Below are 22,264 nucleotides of genomic sequence, written 5' to 3' on the forward strand. Positions count from 1 at the left end.
GTTGTTTGAGCAGTGCAGCTTTTGCTGATACAGTTATATGCCGAACATCATCGAATGTGTAAAAATGTAAGTCTTTGTTCACCTAAAAGTATCGTTGGAAAGGTAGAAAATAAATCTCTCACACTTTTCGGTTGATCGTCTAGAGACCTCACCTCCGCTCCTTCACCGGCCCAGAGGAGAGCGGGGAGCTCAGCGCAGGAGAACACTGTTGGTTTTGGCAGCTTCACGTCCTCCATGGGGCAGGTCGATGCAGGACGATCACTAGGTCGACACGTATTGACCGCTGAGTCACTGCTGGCCGACCGTCCGGTGGGAGACTGTGTATCTGTGGCGGCAGATCAATAAAGCGCCCGTCAAGACTCGCGCACACCGGGCCCGGCTGACTGAGGGCTTTTTCCACAGTGAAAGGCCTCGACAGGGGCTCGCTGATATCTCCTGGGTGCTTCCTCTGATCATCTATCACTACACTGTGTATCATCCCACAGCCCACCAGAGACATCGGTGCTTGAATGTAGGCGTGTGCATTTTGTGCGCATCAGTGTGTGCGTGTGAGCATCTTTGGACAACGTGGTCAGATAGATACAGGCAGACACAGTAATTCCCAGAAATCATCAGAAAGGCCACTTAGGAAACGCAAAGGTTTAAGTTCTTACTGTTAAAATTATATGAAGAAATGTAGGCATCAATAGCTGTCTTTGCATCCAACATTCAAATATATTGCAAGCTTATAATAAAAGGCCCCAAAAAAACAAGCAAATAAAGGTACACTTCCATAGCATCTGTTTAAGTGACAATGTAATGTAGCTTATATTGCCCTTTGTCATCATTTGGTACCTACATGAAAGAAGGACAGAATCAAAAGGTGCATAATACTGGGCAAGTTTGCATTGTACTTTTAATTTAATTCACATAACTTTTATCTAGTGTTGCTATTTCCATCCAGTTTGTTATCTAATACCCAGTTAGTTTTTGTTTTTTTTTTTTGTTTTTTTTTTTGCATATATATCATTATTGTCATTATAGCTAAGTACAAGAAATCATCATATATCAAACAAAGAAGCCATAGATATCATATATAAGACATGTACCTACCACCATATGCCATGCCAGAAGTGAAGGGACAAATGATCATGTGATTTCAGAATCAGAATCAGACTCAGAAATACTTTACTTATCCCCAAAGGGAAATTGGTTTCAGTTGCTCAAATTTTCAAGAAAAGAATGTATATAAACATAAGTGAAATTATAAGAAATAGAAAAAAGAAAAAAGAAATTAAAAAATGTGCATTAGAAGTTTGTAAAAAAAAAAAAAAAGATATGCATGATGTAGAAATATGTGCATTAGTCCTACAATAATATTACATGAATACAGACATAAGAAATTGAGAATGTGTTAAAGTATATCTATATACACCATATATACACAGGGGTATTGCACTGTTTAAACCTGTTTCCTAATTCTATTTGACAAACGTGTTTCCATCACAATTTATTGCTTTTTTTTTTTTTTTTTTTTTTAAATAAAAAGTATATCAACCCAGCATATACATTCTAGCCAAATATTTGGACTTTTAGTCAAAATCTGCATTAAATATTTGTTACTGAACGGTTACTATGATATGGTATAATACATTATTTGATATGGAATAATGTGCACAACATAGTCACATACAGTACATGCTGACAGACTCTTAAAGCTTGAGCTTGCAAACAAGATTTTTAAACAAGCCGTGCAAGCTACGCAAGGAGAATATATGCATATAGAAACTGATACTTGAAAACACACTCTTTCACACACACATACACACACACATATATCCTAGTGCTAAACACACTGAGCTGCATTTTGACTGGAGTTGTGCCTGATGGAAATCATACATCACTCTTTTGAGGTGGACTTTTTTAAGAGAGGCTCAGAGATTTGAATGGGGCAGTGACGTTACTGGAGGAGGCCGTTAATTGGCTGATGTAATGGATCTTTGTTGCGCCTCCGGAGCTGCTGGACAGTTGTGTTTAGTGTTCACTGTTTAGTGACTTGGCAGTATATTCTCTACGAGCATGTTGGCCCTCTCCTCCAGTGTTTACTCAAAGCACAGTAGGCCCCCTGAAAATATGGGATACCATTAGACCAGACTACTGGTCTCTGTCTCCGTGGTGACGGCTGACCAATGTGGAGTATGCTGATTACACAAACATACACACACACACACACACACACACTCACACACACACATGCATACATACATAACCTTCCCTCTCTGCCCCAGGGGGTATCTGTATCATTAGGGTCATTCCCTCGACACAGATCTGATGAAACAACAATGTCTCTGTTACAAAATGGACAGGACAAATTGTAACTCGGTTTTGCGTGGTTGAAGAATTGCAGTGGTTTTTTTGTTTGTTTGTTTGTTTTTTGTTTTGTGGTTTTTTTTTGAGTGGATGCTGAAATGAAAAAAAGAAGTGCACACCTATGTTTTTATCACATAGTGAGGTGGTGGTCTTTTTTAGTGCCCTCGGCCAGTGATTCTCAACCTTTTTCATGTCAAGGACCCACAAATTACTGCACATCATGTGTAGTAATTTGTGAAAAGTGTGAAACTTTTGAGCAGAATAGTCATTTTTAAACATTCTCTCAGTGGGCTAACTTCTGGTCTGTGAAATAATAGTGAAATTAAATTATTGCCCATTTTTCTGTGAACGTCCTGGAACCTCCTTAAGGACCCTTGGTAGTCCCTGGACCCCAGGTTGACAACCGCTGCCTTTGGCGAGCTCATACAATGCCTTTCATCCACACACACACACACACACACACACACACACACATACACAGGGCAATCAAATGTCATTATATCATAAACACATGTAAATCAGCTTTAACTCTCACGGTGACGCACCATAACCTCAGTCCAGCTCCAACTCTTTATCCAAACTGATTAAGAGAAAAAAAAAATCAAGAAATAACAACACCATGAATTTTCCCTGCAACTGCGAGCGCGAGGAGACAGTCGATATTCACTTATCTTGATTTTACAAGTCAAAGCTGTTATGTAACAGAAGGAGAAAAAAAAAACATGAATGATGACACATACCTCTGTCTTTCGCTTGCTTCTCCTCTTGAGCTTTTCTTCTTTCTTAACCGCGCACATGATGGCTCTGACCTTTCGGTGATGCAGTGGAAGCTCAGCTGCGGTGTAATCTGCCTTTATGTGACGACCATCCATCCCGCCTAAGTGTTTTTCTCAACAAGAATCACGTCCAAAAACTAAATTTCAGATAATTCAGCAGAGGTAACAAGCTTATGACCATATTCTGTTTTGTTTTTTTGTTTGTTTTGGGGTTTTTTTTGTGGGGCATTTCTGTGCTTGTGTCTGTTTTTTTTTTTTTTTTTTTTTCCCTCTTCAGCTCAGATCCGTGCGGCCGACCCAGCGCTCCTGTCAGCAAGGAGAGCAGGAGGTGGGACAGCGCTGCTCATGGGCCCCTGAGCCGGCTGACGGATAGATTAGTTTTTGGGGAATTAAAAACACTTCCCATGCTGCTTGTAGCTAGAGGGCGCCCCAGGCATCTGTTTGTGTTGCATTTGCTTTCATCCACCACTGACAGAGGCAGTGTATGAAATTCAGTGATTGTACTTTAACAAGTAAGTAACAATCACTCCAGTAAGGAAGCTCTGATAGTGCGTTTTTGCACCGTGTGCCTACATGAAGTGTTTTCCGCACTCGATTCTTTGGTTTCTTTTTCCTCAGCACTAAAATCTCTAAAGAAAAATTCATCTACAAACAGAATATGTGTATGTTATCCCCATGACGTTGAACAGTTTAGTTTTACAGGCATGGTCATCAAGAAACATGTCGGAGCTGCTTTACTGTCCCCGAATGACACGTTGACTTTGTGGACTTGGTTTAAGCTTTTACTTTTAAATGAATATTCATTTTCTAACCGTTCTGAGCCAGAAAATGGACCCGTATCCCTTGCAACTCTTAGTGGGTGCTGCGCTTGGAGTTATGCAGATCTTGGTTTTCTTTTCTAGCGTTGGGTGAGACTTTTTTAATGCAAACAAAACAGAAGAAAACTATCCACGTTCATAAGAAAAACAGTGTGAGCGTGGATTCTTTCCCCTTAACAGCTCTATGCAGTCTGTGTGGAGTATTGAGGGTATGGTGAGGCAGTTTTTCTGGCGTTTTTTTTTTTTTTTTTTAGCCTAAATTCTCTCATAATCAAGATGAATGTTTTAAAGGGTTTGTGTTAAAATGGGGAATTCTGCCCCGTACACCCCCCCCCTCTTCCAATTTGCCCCCTGGCTCTGTATAACAAATGCCAATAGACAGAGCACTTTTGAACAAATACCTTAAGGTGTTCTTCACGAAGGTTTCATGTCGACACATTCACGGTTTCATTATGAAAAGGACCGAAAACGGTTTTTAAAAAGGAGCTTTTCAAGTGTATCTCCATGTCCCCTGATTGACGTCATCCCTGGCCGGGGGTTCACTCTAAAATAGCTCTCAGGGCTAAGTTAGGAAACTCATAGCATACTGGAGGAATGTTTAAAACAACAAACAACGTAGCCGGCTTTATTTTCTTTCTTCACATGTACAAAGAGGCTCATTTCAAAAGGAGGACCAGCTCAAGAGTCAGCATTTCAGTAGACATTTCTAAAAATCTGCGGGGCTTTTCGCATGGCTCGATCACATGAAAAGATATCAAAGGGATCTAAGCGGTTATTGTTCTCATGTGCCGTTGGCCCGTGTCTAATGAAGACCGCTTAAGAAAGTACTGTGTGAATGGTTTTATTTTCATCCCAAGTCGCTCTCCCAGACCCACTCCCAGACTTGAAGTCCAAGAAGTGTTTTGATTGGCCAGAGCTATCATTATTATCACATACTTCAATGTCTGCTTCCAAAGACAATAGTCATACGTCTACTGTCTCTCCAACAGCCTGAAATCACACCAGGAATTTGCACTTGAGGCCACAAAATTCTGCATGTCAAGTTAAATTAATATGTCTCTTAATTCTGTTAGGCAAAGAACATAATTTAAGAAAATGTCGCCCTGTATCAAAAGGAGACAACATACTCATTTATCATTTCCGCACATACTGTGTGTTAAACTCCCTCAAATACAGACATCCACTGTGCATATATTTTTCTTTGCATTATTGTTCATTTACAATGCTTTTATACCTGACTGTCACCGTGAATGCAGCCATATGGTTTTGCTTACTTTCTGCTCGTGTTGCTGTGTTTGTGTAATCCGTCGGTGCACATACCCACCTGACCCCCTTTCCTCCAGACACCCAGGCCAGGTTCCCATGTAGCTCAGCCCTGTTTCTTTTCTGCGTTTTTTTCATCCAGGGAAAGTTGACTGAGCATGTATGTTCTTTTCCAGCAACGCCCAGCCTCACATTCACATACTTACACAAATTTAGATGTGGGAGCATCCCAGTGCAACCACAGCCTTCCACTGTTTATTCACTCAGCAGCTCCACTGGAGCAGCTGTTAAGTGCTTTGCTCAAAGGTACAGTGGCAGTAACTGCTGCTGAAGGAGGGAAGAGAGCTTCTTATTCACTCTGCCCTCCTGGATTTTCACAGCCAGCCAAGATTCAATCACCTGCAGTGGTTACACTCCTACGTATTAGCAAATGCTTATTAGACAAAGCAAACCCTTATTAGATCAGTGGTTCTCAACAGCTGGGTCGTGGTCCAAAAGTGGACCTCAGGTTTAATGTGAGGGCATGGGTTTGGACTCCTGTGGGTCCACTATGTCAAAAAAAAAGTGCTTTGATTTTGAACTACCTTCTGCCATTTAATAAAAACATCTCATTATGCGTTTCAGCTAACGTTACCTGGTTCCACTGGCTCCTCATGTTTTATCAAGACTAGAAAAATTATTCATTTTTGAACAGAGTCCAGTTTTATTGTAGATTGCTATTAACTGTGATTTTTCTCTTTACAGATGACACGTCAGCTAAAGAAGTCAGCAGGGTAAGTTTTTGCTACTGTATTTGTGTGTGTATACATATCTATGTGACTGTGTGTGTGTGTGTGTGTGTGTGTGTGTGTGTGTGTGTGTGTGTTACATGTCATACTTTTTTGGTTCTTGCCGTGTCAACGACACTTTACATCCTGAACTTGCCCCGCCGATTCCCAAAGCGGACATCAGTGAGTTCATGCTCAGGAGTGGACGCTGTGAATGAACTTTGAGGGGAGTTCAGCTCTGTGTTTGAATAACTGCAGAAATGTCCTGGTGTACTTGATTAGGATGCAGATTAACTACACACTTTGACAACAGCTTCCCTTGTCCTTGTGTTCAACTTGGTGAGAACGGCGTCCTTATGCTTTGTCTTTCAGACTCGGAAATGTTAGAAATCCTGAACTACTTTCCAAAAATAGAGCTACTTCCACTTTGGTAAAATGCAGCGTGTTTTTAACCCTGTTGGCCCAAAAAGGTTAGCCTGTATTTGTGCTTGGATCATTGAATGGATATCAAAACTGTATGAACACGTTGCTGCATGGATCATCAACCAGAGATGTGACAGTGTGAAAATTCAAAATGACCAAAATTGGTTTTCAATATCATTGTGGCATTTTTCAGCACAATCAAAATGTGATGAATAATGTTGATTAAGTACTAATACACTTTGAAATCTTTTCACCATGCTTTGCATTGAAAATCACAACTGAAATTATCAGCACTATGCACGGCATTAAAATAGTAACACAACCAGTGCCATCTGTTGACACATGAAACACATAAGCGAGATTCCCAAGAGATTCCCAAAGATGCCAAATGTGTCCAGCTCTGAATGACAGGGAAGTGAAACGATATGAAACGATGCGGAAGACTAACTATCTAGATAGTTTGTATCAGATGTAATGGTGCAGCCATAAAACAATGGCTTCTTAGGTTTGCATATTACACGTTATATAAATGTGATGTAGCTTCAGTGAAGTGTTGCAATAAGCACATACAGAATATTTAAGTGACAATTCAACAATATGGAAAGAAAAGAGGCTTTGAAGCTGCTGAAGAGGAAATTTAAGGGAAAATCAGAGTTCAGGGGATAAAAAAGTAACTAACATAACTAACAGGCGAACGTGTCAGCACGCATAACGGGTGAGCCACGCCTGCAGACATACGACACTAAAGAGCCCACGAAGAGAGTGTTGAGGTTGTGTTGACTGAAAGAAACAATAAGAAATAAGAATATGAAGAATTAACTGGTTGTCGTTGACTTTGGTTGAATCTAAAGCAGAGGTGGCAAACCAGTCCAGCATAAAGAGCCCGAAAAACCCCACACCGTTGCAAAGAGCTGCACAGCACATGCATGCCCACACTACAACAGCAGCAGTGGTATAACGGTTTCCTGACTCTGCCGCGGCGATTCAGTCAGTTTCCCCGGCTAACAAACGTCTGCGCAAGTATGTTTTATGTTTGGCCTGGAGTATCTACACGCATGATGACAAAATTATTTTTTATTTTAAAAATATTGCCAAATGTATTGGCCGTGCTGTTAAATATTCAAATGCATGTTGATGTAGCCTATCAGAAATATAGAACTGAGCCCTGAGCTACACCGGAGCAAGCAAAGAGCTGCAGGTTCGTCCTCTCAGCTCTAAACAGTATGTAATGAAAACATTTCAAAAATATGTAAAAACATAATTATTGTGATAGTTAAAATTTGAAATGGTGTAACTAACCGTCAGATATTGTATCACTGTTATAGTAAAACCAATAGAAAGCCCAGCGGTTTGGGTGGGAGGTAGCTGGCAGGATGTTCATGAGAAAGGATAGGTCCCTCATGCTGCACATGTGTTCACAGTCGTTGGTGCCGCTGCCCCTGGGAGACAGAGTGTCAGCACCTAGAGGAGGGCCGTGGTGCCGGGTAGAGGGGACTAACACACACTCACAGGAAAAGAAAGGAGGTCCACTCGACCCCACAGTGCGTCATCCATACGTCTGCGCAAACAGGATGTGGGAGGATAGAAGGCGTCCCGTGGGGGAAGCTTTCTAGTGCGCCACTCTCCCTGCCGTCCTGTCCTGACCCTCTCTGCAGGCACAGAAATAGACGGCTCTCTGGCCCCGTACACGGCAGGAGGCCTGCCTCTTACGTAACCGCACTTTTAAGCCGAGGCTGAGCAGCGTGGCTTGCCAGGGCTCTAATCAGAGCGGTGGGGCTCGGATCGCCTCCTCATGGGACCGCGGGGGGATCCCTGGGCTTGAATGCAGCAGTGGGGTGGGCTGGAGGGTCACAGTTGTGATGAATGGTCTCTGTCAGGGAGATAAGCCCCATTCATTTAAATAGAAGGGGGTTTATTTTGATTAAGAACTCAGTGCTCGTCTTTTTAGCACGGCTGATACAGTGACACTAGAATGGGCGCAGCAGAAAAGTGATGTTTTTGACACCTGGTTTGCCGGCAGAGCAGCAGTCAAATTTTGGCAGACTCAGTGTTTAGGCTATGGAGTTGCATTGTATGTGTGTGTGTCTTGTGTCCAGCAGTACCAGGACACGAATATGCAGGGTGTGGTGTACGAACTCAACAGCTACATGGAGCAACGCCTGGACACTGGAGGAGACAACAAGCTGCTGCTCTATGAGTTGTGCAACATCATCAAAACAGGTACATTACAGCAGAGACGGATGCCGACAATTCGAGGTGCAGTTAATATTCTTCACAGCTTCAGTCTGCGTCACTATGAAGATGTCAGCTCAAACTGATGTTGACAGCATTGATTTTTGGGCAGACAAAATACTTTATTATAACAAATATTCACTAATTTGTATAATTTATGACCCATTCTGGTGATTATGTACTTGAAATAAATTTTGTCTTGACTTGACTTAATGGCGTTCCCCTGTTGGAAAGGAATCTGAGCTGCCATGGCAAATTTTTTACACAGAAAATTAATGAGAGTTTTTCTTCGAAGGAATTTAAGGTTTAGGGCCATTAGTTTGACTATTTTGATCCTGTGGGGGAAAATGGACCAAAGAAAAAAAATGGCTGAAATATTTTTAAATGTAAAAAAGTTTTTATTTTATTTTTTATTTTTATTTATGTTTATATCCATGTATCCCTGTTTTTATCCCTGATTCTTTTTTTTATTTTATTTATATTATTTATTTATTTATTTATTTATTTATTTATTTATTTATTTATTTATTTATTTTTTAATGATTTTCATGGACTCCTGAATTATACATGAATACATTATTCACGAGTATAGTTTGTTTACAGTATAATGTAGTATAGCTAAGTAAGGTGTTTATGTTTGTAGTCTTTGGGAGACACCAATCGAAGGCATTACCAAATATGTTAGTCTTTGTTTTTTGTTCTGTTTTTGTATTGTAATGATAAATTAGTAAAATAAAAATAATAATATAATTTACAAATCTCTATTAAAGTTGAAGCAGATATTATTTGGCCCAGTCTATTTTATCTATTTGAAAAATAATTTAGCATACTTTTCAACTTAGCTCGCAATATGCAAATTGTCCTGATGTCGTTAACTCCACCCATCTGATGCTCCAAGTGCAGTAAAGCAACCCTGGCCCCATTCACAAAACTACAGGCATCTACAGGAAAGACATTGAATTCGATAAATATTCTGGACAAGTTATGGAATATCATGGAATTTTTGGTAGCTTCACCTCAAAGAAAAATCAGCAACTAGTTATTCACCAGACATAATATTTATTTTCCACTGTGTTCAATGTTCACCAACAAGCTAAGCTAAGACGGTTTATATAGGTCATGGAAATTCAGCATTTTAGACGTGGAAAAGTCAGGGAATTTTACATTTGACAGCACATAAAGCGCTTACACTGTTTCTGTGTAAGCAGTGACGCTCCCTGAGCTGTGTGCTGCCGTCACATTGTGTGATATCATGACCCATATATCAGAATCAAAAGGGATGGGAGAATACGACTGGGAGTGAGACTAACTGATGGGAGTGAGAGCCCTCGGTCACTGTGCCCTTGTTGTTATGTAGAGCGCTGTTATTAGATTGTTATTGGGCTGTTATTGGACTGTTCCCTGTTTGTCACACTTCCACTCCCAAGTATCCCTGACATTTACCCTCATTCACTCACCGCTTTGCACACCGCATTAAAGAACGTACTGTGCACATACGCGGACAACAAATGTCAGTCGCTTTTTTTTTTTTTTTTTTTGTGTTGACTGCCACCGTACGGGAAGCATTCATGTGACCCCTGTGTCTCTCAACTCTGCAGCAACGAAAGCTGATGGATTTGCACTTTACTTCTTGGGAGAATGCAACAACGTAAGTGCAGGACACGCGTCTCTGAACTTTTTTTTTCATGGTTGAAATGTGTGCATGTTTTGCATTTGTTTTGTCAGTGTCACTCTGAATTGTGCATGAATCCTGCGTTTAAATTGAGAAATGAAGTGAAGCTGTGAAGAATTCCCGTCTTTGAGTGCGAGCCATCTACCTGTTTTGACTCAGTCTCTCTCTCTCTCTCTGTCTCCCTCTGTGTTCTGTTCCACTTACCTCTATAGAGTTTATGTTTGTTCACTCCAACGGGGGCCAAGGATGGCCCTCCAAGCCTCATCCCTTCTGGCCCCATTGCATTTGGCACTACCATTGCCGCTCATGTTGCCAAGACTCGCAAAACACTGCTAGTAGAGGACATCATGGGGGTAAGAATCACAATCACAGTCTGTACTGATTTACCTATCAATTTTTTACATTTTACTTATTGCCGTTGCTCCGTTATAGAAAGATTGTTTGAAAACTTCCAGCATAAGGAATGACTTTGCAAACAGCCATTTGAGAGCTGTGAGTTTGGGTATGCATTATGCCTGTTTAGATCTGCTTCATGTTTGCAGCGCGCTACACTTAAACATTTACACTTGGGTGCCTGCAATGTAAATGCCCTGCAGTTGTAATGCAGGACAGATGCATGATTGGAGCCTCCTTACAGCCAGAAAATAAGTCCATCCAGGCTGTTTATTCACACCTCACACTCTAAGTAAGACATGAATGCCCAATGCTAGTGGGGAAACGTTGTGTTGAAGCTTTGGCAGACTCTTTTTCATCCATATCAGCTGCAGTGACCTCTCCTGTGCAGTGCCGGTGACGCTGAACTTCCCTGACCTGTGTGTTGCAGGATGAGCGCTTCCCCGACGGCACAGGGCAGGACTCAGGGATCCATGTTCACTCTGTCCTGTGCCTCCCCATCCTCACTGCCATCGGGGACCTCATTGCCATCCTGGAGCTGCATCGGCACTGGGGCAAGGAGCCCTTCAACCTCAGCCACCAGGAGGTCAGTCTGACCCAGACAAAACACAGCAAGATTGGGCGGCTGGAGCAAGGCTCACAGAGCTGCATTTAGCCTGGTATTCACCGTAATTTGGATCTGTTTAAGATCTATATAGCCTTGTGGGGTTCGGTTAAGTGTTAAAAATGCATTATAGCAGTGTGCTGTCGTCCCGGAGGACCTGCCAGTAGGTGCTAATGGGATGAGGATAGTGGCTGTTCACTCAGGGAGAAAATATTAGATATTAGATACGTACATAGGAATCAGACTTGGAAGGATTATTTTTGTTTGATAGTTAAAATAAATGTACGTAATGCAAGTGCAAGTAGAGTATAAAATCATGGTGTGTAGCCTTTGCAAATAAAAACACAAAATCTCCACTGTGACCCACAAGACAAAATACAAGAGTGAGCAATCAAACACATAAAATTAAAGACTAAAGCAGAGGCACCTTTATTTATTGATCATTTATATTTTCCCTCTCATAACAGAGCATCTCCCTGCTTTTATTTGGAATAGGATGAGTTTTTTTAGGCTATAGAACGAGTATAAATCAGAGTACAATTCCCCAGCGAGTGTGTCAGTCTGTTGGTTCTCGCTGTGAGACTCCCTGACATGTGCATAATTACAATTTAAATAACATGGAGCAGAACAGATACGTGTGTTTAAATACACAAAATAGAAAATGTGACAAGAACCAGGAAATGTGTCATAATTTGTATTTACTTTGATCTCTTAATTTCCTTCCAAAATCCAGCGCTTTCCAGCTAAACTTCATTTTCTTTTTTTTCTTTCTTTTTTTTTTTCAGGTTGCAACAGCTAATTTAGCGTGGGCGTCAGTCGCCATTCATCAAGTACAGGTGAGACGTGGGGTTGTTTTCCAATTAAGACTTCGAGAATAATTATGAATCAAGCTTCCATGTGAATGTGACAGATACAATACACCACAGGGCTCTCTGGGAACATGCTGAACCCTACCTGTCCCACTTATTATGATCTTGTGTGACTTTGTTTGTTCTGGTTCTGCGCCGGTGTTTTTGATGGGGGAAATCCACTGTGTACAGGAACTGGGTTGTCAGTGGGCCCAGTCTAATCAACCAAGCCATAGATTTAACAAACAGCTCCCCGTGGACGTCATTATGACCCAACGCTGTTTTTTACATGAACGGATAGCACAACACCTCAGAGAAGCCGCGTCCCAGTGCAGCGCAGGCCACAGTGGGCCTCCGTGGCTCAGTGAGGTTGGCTTCGCTGGGTTGGCTGCTCGCTGCAAAACACTGCAAAACACTGTTGTCACTGCATCTGGTGAAAAGTGGCCCTGAGCCAAGCGTGCAGCCTGCAACTTGGCTCGTTTACAGTGCATGCGGGATGCAATAAAGCGGTTAGTGTTGTATGAGAATTGTGCAATACCACCGTGTGTGTGTGTGTGTGTGTGTGCCAGGTCATGACCTACTTCTCTGTGTTTCTGTGTAGGTGTGCCGAGGCCTCGCCAAACAGACTGAGCTCAATGACTTCCTACTGGATGTGTCAAAGTAAGAGCAGCTGTCAGTTTGTTGGAGAGAAATTATAATGTGTAGTGTTAAATCAAGGCTGATTAAGAGGAGGCAAAACCTTGGAAAAGATCATTTTCAGAGTGTTTGCACAACTAGCTTTTGTTTTGGTCTATCAGTCTGAGATTTGAGTGCTACAATCTCTGTTGGTTACGCAATAGATCAGTTTTTGGCAGCTTAGCCTCTCACGTCTTGAGTGTGAACCTCATCAGAGCTTCCTTCCCATTTGTCAAACATCTCAATGCGCCATTTCTTCTTTTTTGCACAGAACATACTTTGACAACATTGTGGCAATAGATTCTCTACTTGAACATATTATGGTGAGTGTGCTTCCTGCAAGTGTGTGTGTGCGCTGATTTACCCGGTCTTCAAGACCACTCGTTGGGAATGTGTGTCAGATTATGTGTGTTTGCACAAAGTAGTTAGTAGTTGAGTAGTTGGTAGAGATACACACAGGCCATCCTCGTGCTTGGAGTGTATTATTGACAATTTTTGAGAGTAACACCAGTCTCACTGAATACTTAAAATAAAGGTATGAATTCTGACCATCTTAAAGGAATAGTTTGCCCAAACTTTTTAAAAAAGGGAAAAAAAGATATTTTAAAACATGTATAAAAATATTATGGTGACGTTTCCAGTTTGCCATGACTTTCCATGACTCCCAGCACTCCAGTACAATGACACTGGATCGAATATTGTCCAGTCCAGTCACTTTTGGGGGTGAAGAATTACTGCCGAAGAACACCAGCAAACTTTATCTATCCTGCCTGAATGGATAGATTGCACTTGTGATAAATGGGAAAATGTCTTTTTTTTGTATTTTGGGTGAACTGTTCCTTTAAAGACACCTATGTAAAATTGGGCATGGATGACAAAATACATAATTTGGCTCCACAGTGATCTTAAAGCAGTGCGTCGCAAGTTTGGCAAATCTTGCACTTTGTTTAATTTCTTCTGGTTTGCAAAAATAATTAAAATGTGAGATGGACTGGAATCTATAAGTGGAGTACATGTGTGTAACTCACTGGCATGTTTTTTTTTTTTATCCCTGTTTCTTTTTTCATTAAAACCCACCTCTCTGTTTGTGTGTGTACCTTGTGTTTTGCCTTGTGACTTGTGGTATCATCTTAGGTCATTCAACTCATGTGGCTCCAGTGCTCACATGAAGTGCAATGACCCATAATTGTACTGTATGTGTTACAGTTCTCTGCCTTTATCTGTTCATCTCATAAAATAATATTGGAACTGTGTATCTGAGCTAATTACGTTGTAGGTCAGAGTCCTCTAATTGGCCATGTTTTTTTTTTTTTTCAGTACTTCTTGACAAGTTTCTAATAAGGCATTGTCCCTCGTTTTGTGTTGCAGATATATGCAAAAAACTTGGTGAATGCGGACAGATGTGCACTCTTCCAGGTAGATCACAATAACAAAGAACTGTACTCTGACCTGTTCGATATCGGGGAGGAGAACGAAGGCAAGCCTGTCTTTAGGAAAACCAAAGAAATTAGGTGTGTGAGACTTTCCCCCTTTTTCTCCTGTGCCGTGCTAAACCTTGTGTACGCTTTCAACCGCTGTCGTTTTTTTTTTCCTGTGATCTTCTCTGATATATTTTTTTACACACGTGTTCGAAGAATGTTGTGGCAATAACATTCCCCGGCAGCAGATGTAGGGAGCCGCGAGTGACTGTCCGATGACTGAGGAGCCATGACAGCCTGAACTCTCATCTCTCTCCTCTCCATTCATTTCCTCTCCTCCTCCTCTCTCTTCCTCTCCTCTCCCTTTTCCCTGCAGGTTTTCTATAGAGAAGGGAATAGCTGGCCAAGTGGCTCGGACAGGGGAAGTCTTAAATATCCCAGATGCCTATGCAGACCCACGGTTCAACCGGTAAAATCCTACAGGCTCGCCTATAAGCCGTCTTTATCTGTTACTTACATCTGTTATTATCTGTTACTCATGATTATCTCAAATCTAATTAAACTTTGCCGGGTAATAGCTTTGCCATGACTTATCTGTGTGGAAACATTCTGCATAAATCGCTTCAGTTTGCTTTATTTCCTGCTGTGTTTACGATATAAAAAGTGCCGTCGTACTCCTATCCTATTCATTAAAGAGCCTGTCTAGATTTCAGTGTAATCTGAAATAAGATGATTATCCAAAGCCCGGATGAGTAAGCGATCGCACTTCACTACTCCTCAGCGCACAACAGTAATCAAGGATTAGACATGCTGCACCTCTACGGGCCGCGTTATGAACCGGGATGAATGGCAAAGTGATGTTTGGTGTTTTTGCGTGTCTCCCTTAACAGAGAAGTGGACCTCAAAACTGGCTACACCACGCGAAACATCCTGTGCATGCCCATCGTGAGCAGGGGGACCGTTATCGGTGTGGTGCAGATGGTGAACAAGCTAAGCGGAAGTGCCTTCACTAAAACAGATGAGAACAACTTCAAGATGTTTGCTGTCTTTTGTGCTTTGGCCTTACACTGTGCAAATGTGAGTAACAGTCCACCTGAATGTGTTAAGACATTGCTAAAATACCTGATATTCTCCAAAAGCAAAAAAAATAAATTAAAAAAAAATCCTTCCTATCTTTCCCCACAACAAGCCTGATCGTTATCCCTGGCTGTGCATGTACAGTTATGTGAAGGTTATATAATACATGGAACACAAATTCACTTCATGAATCATGCCAACTCTTGACGCTGGAGTTGTGTGGTCTGTCTGTCAAAGCCTCTCCCCCCTGTGGGGCCTGACTCACCGCCTTGTGCGACAAACTTACGCAGGAGCGGCGTCACGAAGTTAGTTTTAAAATTGATGAGGCATGTTAATATTTTTCAGAGAAGCTCTCTGTGTCGGTCCACTGACAGGATTTATGTTTAGCCGTAATTTATGCCTCGTGTCTTTAGGTAAGTCACTTAGGCCAGCTCCTGATTTATTTGTTATGGCGGAAGGTGTGAGGGTTGGCGTCTGCACCTGAAAGTCTTATTCCTGCCTGTCTGGGAAGGGGACGGGGATACAAACCAGATGTTGAGCTGCTTTCTGGAGACACCCAGCTAAATTATGTTGCAGGACTGTTGCGGATGTGTATTAACTTTGCCAGAGCCCTCCACTACACTGGAAATGCCAGCAGCGGTGGACTGATGACATATTTTCTTAATACATTTGAAGAATCCAACATGATAGATGGCATTCACCGTATACAGAGAGAGTTCAGTTCGCTGGAGTGTTCATCTTCTGTTTGAAGTTTTGAATACTAATTTCCCGTTCCACAATTTTTCTCCGTGTGCCTGCAGATGTACCATCGGATCCGGCACTCAGAGTGCATTTACAGAGTGACGATGGAAAAACTGTCGTATCACAGCATCTGCACATCGGAAGAGTGGAAGACCCTTACACAGCTCAACCTCCCCACGCCCATTTATAAGGAGATTGAAATGTGAGTGTCTTTCTCACCGCTGCTTCATCAAGTTCCCTTTATGAGTTGTCAGGACGTCCCGTCACCTTGCCGTGCATTTGGGATGTATTTGTTGCGTAGTGTTACCATGTTAGCCGCAGATTCAAAGCAGGCCTTGGTCACTATCTCTGTCTATATACTAAACCTGTGACCCTGACTGTAGTCTGGCCTACAGCCATGTGTCTGTGAAGGAGACGGTGACAGAGTCCAGGCCTGGATGAGGAGGCTCTGCAAGAGGGGGGACACTCCACAGAGCAGGAAGGGGCGGGGCTTCTGGATGACAGCCTGTCAGATCTACAGCTCCAGACCTCAGATGTCCCCTGATCTGTCTCTCCTCTCCTCCCTCCCAGGTGTGCTGTCCATGCTAATCTGAGACTCTCCCCCGATCTCTCCCTCCCTCCTCCAGGTTCCACTTTGACATTAGTCCCTTTGAGGAGATCTGGCCTGCTGTCTTTGTCTACATGGTTCATAACTCCTGTGGAAAGAATAGGTAAGATGTCAGGGGCTGTGTCGATGTGGATATCATTACGCCACAAAAAATACCCATTTTAACAAATCATTTAGTCTCTAAAATCTTGTTTTTCTTAAACAAAACGGAAATGTAAGCTGCCACTTGTTTCCAATGCTAATCAACTTGTTTCAGGAGTTTTCTCAAATAAAGTGTTATTTACTCTAAACTAATGGGCTGATCTGCCTTATTCTCCCTTGTTTCTGTATTGTTTTAGTATTTATACTAAAACTCCTGAAACAAGTGAAATTGCATTTTGAAAATTTTGTTTTTCATCTTTTAGTTTTTGAATCATTTAGTCTGTCATTGAAAATCTGATTGTTAACACCAAATATTAGACAACATTTTTGGTAACATCATGGAGATTTATTTTGCAGTGTGCTTCAGTAGCAGTGCACATGGTCAAAACAGTCATCAAAGCCCCGATGATTAATTTTTAATTTTTCTGCGATGGTCTCTCACTGTGTGTTGGCCTCAGCTTTGAGCTGGAGAAACTGTGTCGGTTTACCATGTCCGTACGGAAGAACTACCGGCGTGTACCGTACCACAACTGGAAGCACGCGGTGACGGTGGCTCACTGTATGTACGCCATCCTGCAGAAAGTCTCTGGGATCTTCACAGAACTAGAGGTTTGCTCCTTCTTGGGTCCGACACAAAAAAAATGAATGAATTTGGAAATAAGATGAAGTTTCTGAGGTCCTCTGGTGCTTTCAGGAATTAATCTCATCCTTGTTTGTCCTCTACCCACGACGGTATGCAGAAGAAGGGTCTATTAATAGCCTGTCTGTGCCATGACCTCGACCATCGGGGGTACAGCAACACATACCTGCAGAAGTTTGACCATCCGCTGGCCGCTCTGTACTCCACCTCCACCATGGAGCAGCACCACTTCTCTCAGACTGTCTCCATCCTACAGGTAGAGCTCCACTAAGCAGAACCACCTACTGTGCAGTGAGCACAACGAGCAAAATGTCAGAGGACTCTTTTCTAATTGACCATTCACTAAATTCTAATATAGCAAGTAAGTAAGCATGCAAATAACAGGGAATGGTGCAATATGTGTTGACTTTTTCATTATTTAAGCAACAAATCAGCAACACTGTCGTCCTGTTGGAGAGTAAGTGAACCTCAACCGTTAATTGTTTTCAAATTAGCACAGATGAATGATCGACCTGACCCAAACACTGAATTAACTGTTGAGCCTTCTTGTGCAGCAAGCAGCACTCGGCTGTGGGGAAAAAAAAATCTGAACCCAAAAGAAAGAGCTTCTTCACATTAAGTAGTTCTGATTACAAGCTGAACATTTAATCTAAATTTGAAAAAAAAAAAAAGTGCAATATGCAAATCGCAGAAGATTTTTTAATAACTGAACAATGTATGTCAAATAACATTTTTTTTTTTAACCACAGTACATTTTAAGTATTGCGGTGCTACTGAGACGACCTAGTATATGTTTTGTATTGCAAGAAAATATGCTTAGCAAAAATGAAAATTACTTATGAGTACTTATGATTCTCACTGAAATTTTGACTTTCATGAACATGTGGAAATCTCAGTATCTGTTGAAATAATTCTACCTGACAAAGCTAGAATTTTAATATCACATAATAATGGAAACACCACATTAAAAAAGGATATTGTGACTGTGCACAGTAACAGGAGCAACAGAGTTATCAAGGGCAGCGGTCTTATTAACCATGACAGCATACGCCTAATATGGAGATGCTTGCAAACAGGATCAGTTGTTGCAAACGTAAGTTTACCGACACGGGTAGATGGGCACATAACAGGATGCAGGAACAGGAACATCACAAAAGAGCAACCTCAAAAATAGCCACAGGATTGAATCAGAACTGCAACACATTTTAAACAGACACCTGCTACTGTAGCTTTACAAAAGTGGTTTTGAGGCAGGGCTGTCATTTAGAAACTACTTTGTAGCCCACACACCTAAAGCCAAAGCACAAAGACACATAACCTAGAGGAATGTAAAATCCTAACCTCCATTAAAATGAAAAAACAAGCCTGATTTACTTGTATTTTTATTCTTTTAACAAAAGAGAGCATTCAATAAAAATTGGTTCATATCTACTCATATGGAAAGTATGGCATCACATTTGGCCTGTACTTTTTATTTTAATTTTCACCTTGTTTTTATGTTGCACCTTGTTGTGAACCACTTTCTAGTGTGGTTTTGAAAAGCGCTCTGTAAATAATTTATTTTATATTTTTTATTATATGGCCAATTGTATACAAGACAGGTAGGCCTACTATGAGCACACAGCATACTGTGCAACATAGCTGCTGAAATAATGAAATTAGCAAAGCCTGTCTGGATAACTAACGTGTGCATCTCATGCGTGCACATACATGCACTCTCTCTGTGTGGCTTCCTCACGTATTTGCATTGTGTTGTATTTGTATTGCTCTGAGAGTCCTCCTCTAAACCCCCAGGATCGTCTGACAGGGGCTCGCCCAGAGAGGCCCGCTGGCTTTACAGCCTGTTGTAGTCTAGCTAAGCTGAACGCCCTCATAAGTGGAGCTTTTGCTTTTTTATTGATCTCTTTGTTTCCCATAGCTGGAAGGGCACAATATTTTCTCCAACCTGACTTCCAGTGAGTATGAGCAGGTGCTGGAGATCATCCGGAAGGCCATCATCGCCACCGACCTCGCCCTCTACTTCGGCAACCGCCAGCAGTTGGCAGAGCTGCTGACCTCGGGTACGCTGGACTTCAACAACCACGGACACAGGTCAGGTCACGACTCACACTGTGCCCTTATATCGGTACGCAGGTCAGGGCGGGGACTCTGCCAGGCCTCGTTGCAGCCCGCTGAGAGACATGGACCTGGTGCACATGAAAAGCACATTGAGTTTCACAGCACAGCTATAACCAGGCTTTGTTCCCCCCAGGGACCGTGTGATTGGTCTGATGATGACAGCATGTGACCTGTGCTCTGTTACCAAGCTATGGCCAATCACACGACTCACAGCCAACGACATCTACGCTGAGTTCTGGGCCGAGGTACAGTCTGATGCTGCTGGAGCTGAAACTGTTTTTCGTGACGTGCTCATAACGCAGCCAATACTCGTAACTGTGCTCCCACACTCACTCGAAAGGCTCACACTGCAAAAACTCAAAATCTTACCAAGATTATTTGTCTTATTTCAAGTCAAAAATGTCTTATTCCTAGTCAAAATATCTCATTACACTTAAAATTAGACATGATCATCTCAGAAGTAACTTGTTTTTAGACAATTGTCTCTTGTTTCAAGTGAAAATTTGCTTGAAACAAGTAAAAATTTGCTTGTTTCATTGGCAAAATTTGTTTCTTGTTTCTAGCTAATTTTCACTTATTTCAAGTGAATTTTCACTTTTTCCACTGGCAAATTTTGCCAATGAAACAAGCAAATTTTCAGTTGTTTCAAGCAAATTTTCACTTGAAACAAGTGAAAATTGTCTAAAAACAATTTACTTCTGAGGTGATCATGTCTTAGTGTAATGAGATATTTTGACTAGAAATAAGACATTTTTGACTTGAAATAAGACAAATAATCTTGGTAAGATTTTGCGTTTTTGCAGTGTAATGTAACTAGTGTGGTCTGGCAGTCAGTAAGCTTTTACAGAAGGGAGAGAATCCGATGATGCAGATGTGTTGTGCCTCTCCTCAGGGAGATGAGATGAAGAAGATTGGGATGCAGCCCATCTCCATGATGGACAGAGACAAGAAGGACGAGGTGCCACAGGGCCAGGTAAGACCAGCACCTGGACTAATATGACTCCTTTTTATTCTCTCTTCTCCTATCTGCTTTGTTTATCTGTCTCTTTCACATACAAGGCCTTCTGTTTTACAGTCCAAAAATAAGAATACGTTCCAATAAAGTTAAATAAATAAGTAATGAAATATATGTTTTTGTATTTTTTTAAACTAATAAAATGAAATAAAATAATAATCTGCACACCTAAAAGTCTTTAAGGCAGGTGCAAATGGAGGAAATGGCTAACCCTAACCCTAAAACAATCAAAAAAAGACAAGAAAATACCAAATAATATTACACACACGCAGACACACACAAACATAAGTGCACATTAGAGACAGTTTGTCATCGCAGGTAGCGCGTGTATGTGTGTGTGTTCATTCTTTTAGGCAGCCGAGGCTAAATCTCAAACTTTTGTAGCTAAAATCACAATCACGTAATGTCCCGATAAGACATCTCCAGAGTGTTCCGGTAAAACCTAAACACTTCTATCCTCGCGTCGTCCATCACCGACCTATCCTGTAATAATTCAGTCCGTTAGAAATGGGCCCAAGACGTCTGTACAATGTTAACACTTCCCTACATGGGAAACTGACCCGCCGCCTCGACTCGCATCAAACAGGATTACAATAGAATGTAAAGCTCCGGCCTGCCGTCTGCGGAGAGCATCATAAAACACATTATACCTTACAAGTACACATACCACACACACACACAGCTTAACAGCAGACAACTTCAGAGATAAGAGGAGCTTTAACATTCCTCAGATACTAATCTAAAGCTGCGCCTTAAGGTTCACGTTCGCCCCCAAAATATCCCAAACTAGCTGGGCGTATGTGCCGGGGAGGATGAGCTCTCGTTTTTTTGACTCATAAACAACGAAACGAAATGCTCAAAAATTTGACATCCTACGTGGAAAAGCTTCATGTTTGTTCTTTCAAAAATACAGGAGGGGCTGGACAAAATAACAGAAACACCAGATGAAAAGATACTTAGGTAGTGAAGGATCCTGAAAAGCTATTAGCAATGTGTCAGTCTTAAAGGTAACAACCACCGCTTTTATTTATGACTTTTTAAAGCAGCATAAGGCAATTTTCAGAGGTCCGAAGAGGCCAGAATGTCAGTGCATAAATTATAAGTGCTTCCCCCAAAAGATGGAAAAGCTTTCCCTACTGAATAATCGCTCAACATGTCACCAGACACAGTTCAAGATTTGTTTGGTAGCTTTTTAAGGAGGAGTGAAGCTGTTCTAAATGAGTCTGAACATTTGATTTAGCGTACTTGTTGTACCAGGTGGGTGGGGTTAACTCCATCAGGAGGTCAGTCAGTATGTCAGGGTTGAGGGGGAGGAGGGGGTCACCTGGCCACAGTGGGCGTGGCCTCCAGCACATTACATTCAGTGTCAGTGAACAGTTACAGTAAAACACATGAAAGTCAAGACTCAACTCTTAAAATTTGTTATTTTTGTTCATGAACCTGAAGTCAGCTGCCATTGTGTTTCTTTTTCTTCAGGAAAAACAACAACTGCTCCTAATTGTAAACTGTGAACTGTAGTTTGACTTTCATGAATTTTTTCGGGATGTCCCGTCACCCCACCTCTATGTAAAGGAATTTCTAAATTTATGTGCTAGATTTATCACAAAATTTGGGTCAGGTCCTCAGATATTCTGAGGATTGGTCACCAGAGACAGAGCAGTTCTGTGGCCTTGGAGAGTAAATTCGG

The 22,264-nt window shown here is 41.6% G+C and overlaps 1 protein-coding gene across 5 annotated transcripts in view; it reads left to right on the forward strand.

Moving 5' to 3' along the window:
• Nucleotides 1-22,264, forward strand: part of pde10a (phosphodiesterase 10A) — a 63,225-nt gene that overhangs the window by 34,961 nt on the left and 6,000 nt on the right. For 3 of the 5 annotated variants that reach the window (XM_030070650.1, XM_030070653.1, XM_030070652.1), the window contains 18 exons: nucleotides 5,951-5,979; nucleotides 8,493-8,616; nucleotides 10,227-10,276; nucleotides 10,513-10,653; nucleotides 11,124-11,279; nucleotides 12,083-12,133; nucleotides 12,747-12,805; nucleotides 13,092-13,143; nucleotides 14,189-14,331; nucleotides 14,615-14,707; nucleotides 15,129-15,315; nucleotides 16,116-16,258; nucleotides 16,683-16,766; nucleotides 17,263-17,413; nucleotides 17,545-17,700; nucleotides 19,363-19,535; nucleotides 19,696-19,807; nucleotides 20,455-20,535. In XM_030070650.1, coding sequence (XP_029926510.1) covers nucleotides 5,951-5,979; nucleotides 8,493-8,616; nucleotides 10,227-10,276; nucleotides 10,513-10,653; nucleotides 11,124-11,279; nucleotides 12,083-12,133; nucleotides 12,747-12,805; nucleotides 13,092-13,143; nucleotides 14,189-14,331; nucleotides 14,615-14,707; nucleotides 15,129-15,315; nucleotides 16,116-16,258; nucleotides 16,683-16,766; nucleotides 17,263-17,413; nucleotides 17,545-17,700; nucleotides 19,363-19,535; nucleotides 19,696-19,807; nucleotides 20,455-20,535 — 1,985 coding nt within the window. The remainder of the gene's footprint in view (nucleotides 1-5,950; nucleotides 5,980-8,492; nucleotides 8,617-10,226; nucleotides 10,277-10,512; nucleotides 10,654-11,123; nucleotides 11,280-12,082; nucleotides 12,134-12,746; nucleotides 12,806-13,091; nucleotides 13,144-14,188; nucleotides 14,332-14,614; nucleotides 14,708-15,128; nucleotides 15,316-16,115; nucleotides 16,259-16,682; nucleotides 16,767-17,262; nucleotides 17,414-17,544; nucleotides 17,701-19,362; nucleotides 19,536-19,695; nucleotides 19,808-20,454; nucleotides 20,536-22,264) is intronic. The other 2 variants (XM_030070651.1, XM_030070654.1) reach the window with 2 other exon arrangements.

The sequence above is a fragment of the Myripristis murdjan genome, chromosome 15 (genome assembly GCF_902150065.1).
Source record: "Myripristis murdjan chromosome 15, fMyrMur1.1, whole genome shotgun sequence".
In the NCBI taxonomy this organism is placed as follows: domain Eukaryota; kingdom Metazoa; phylum Chordata; class Actinopteri; order Holocentriformes; family Holocentridae; genus Myripristis; species Myripristis murdjan.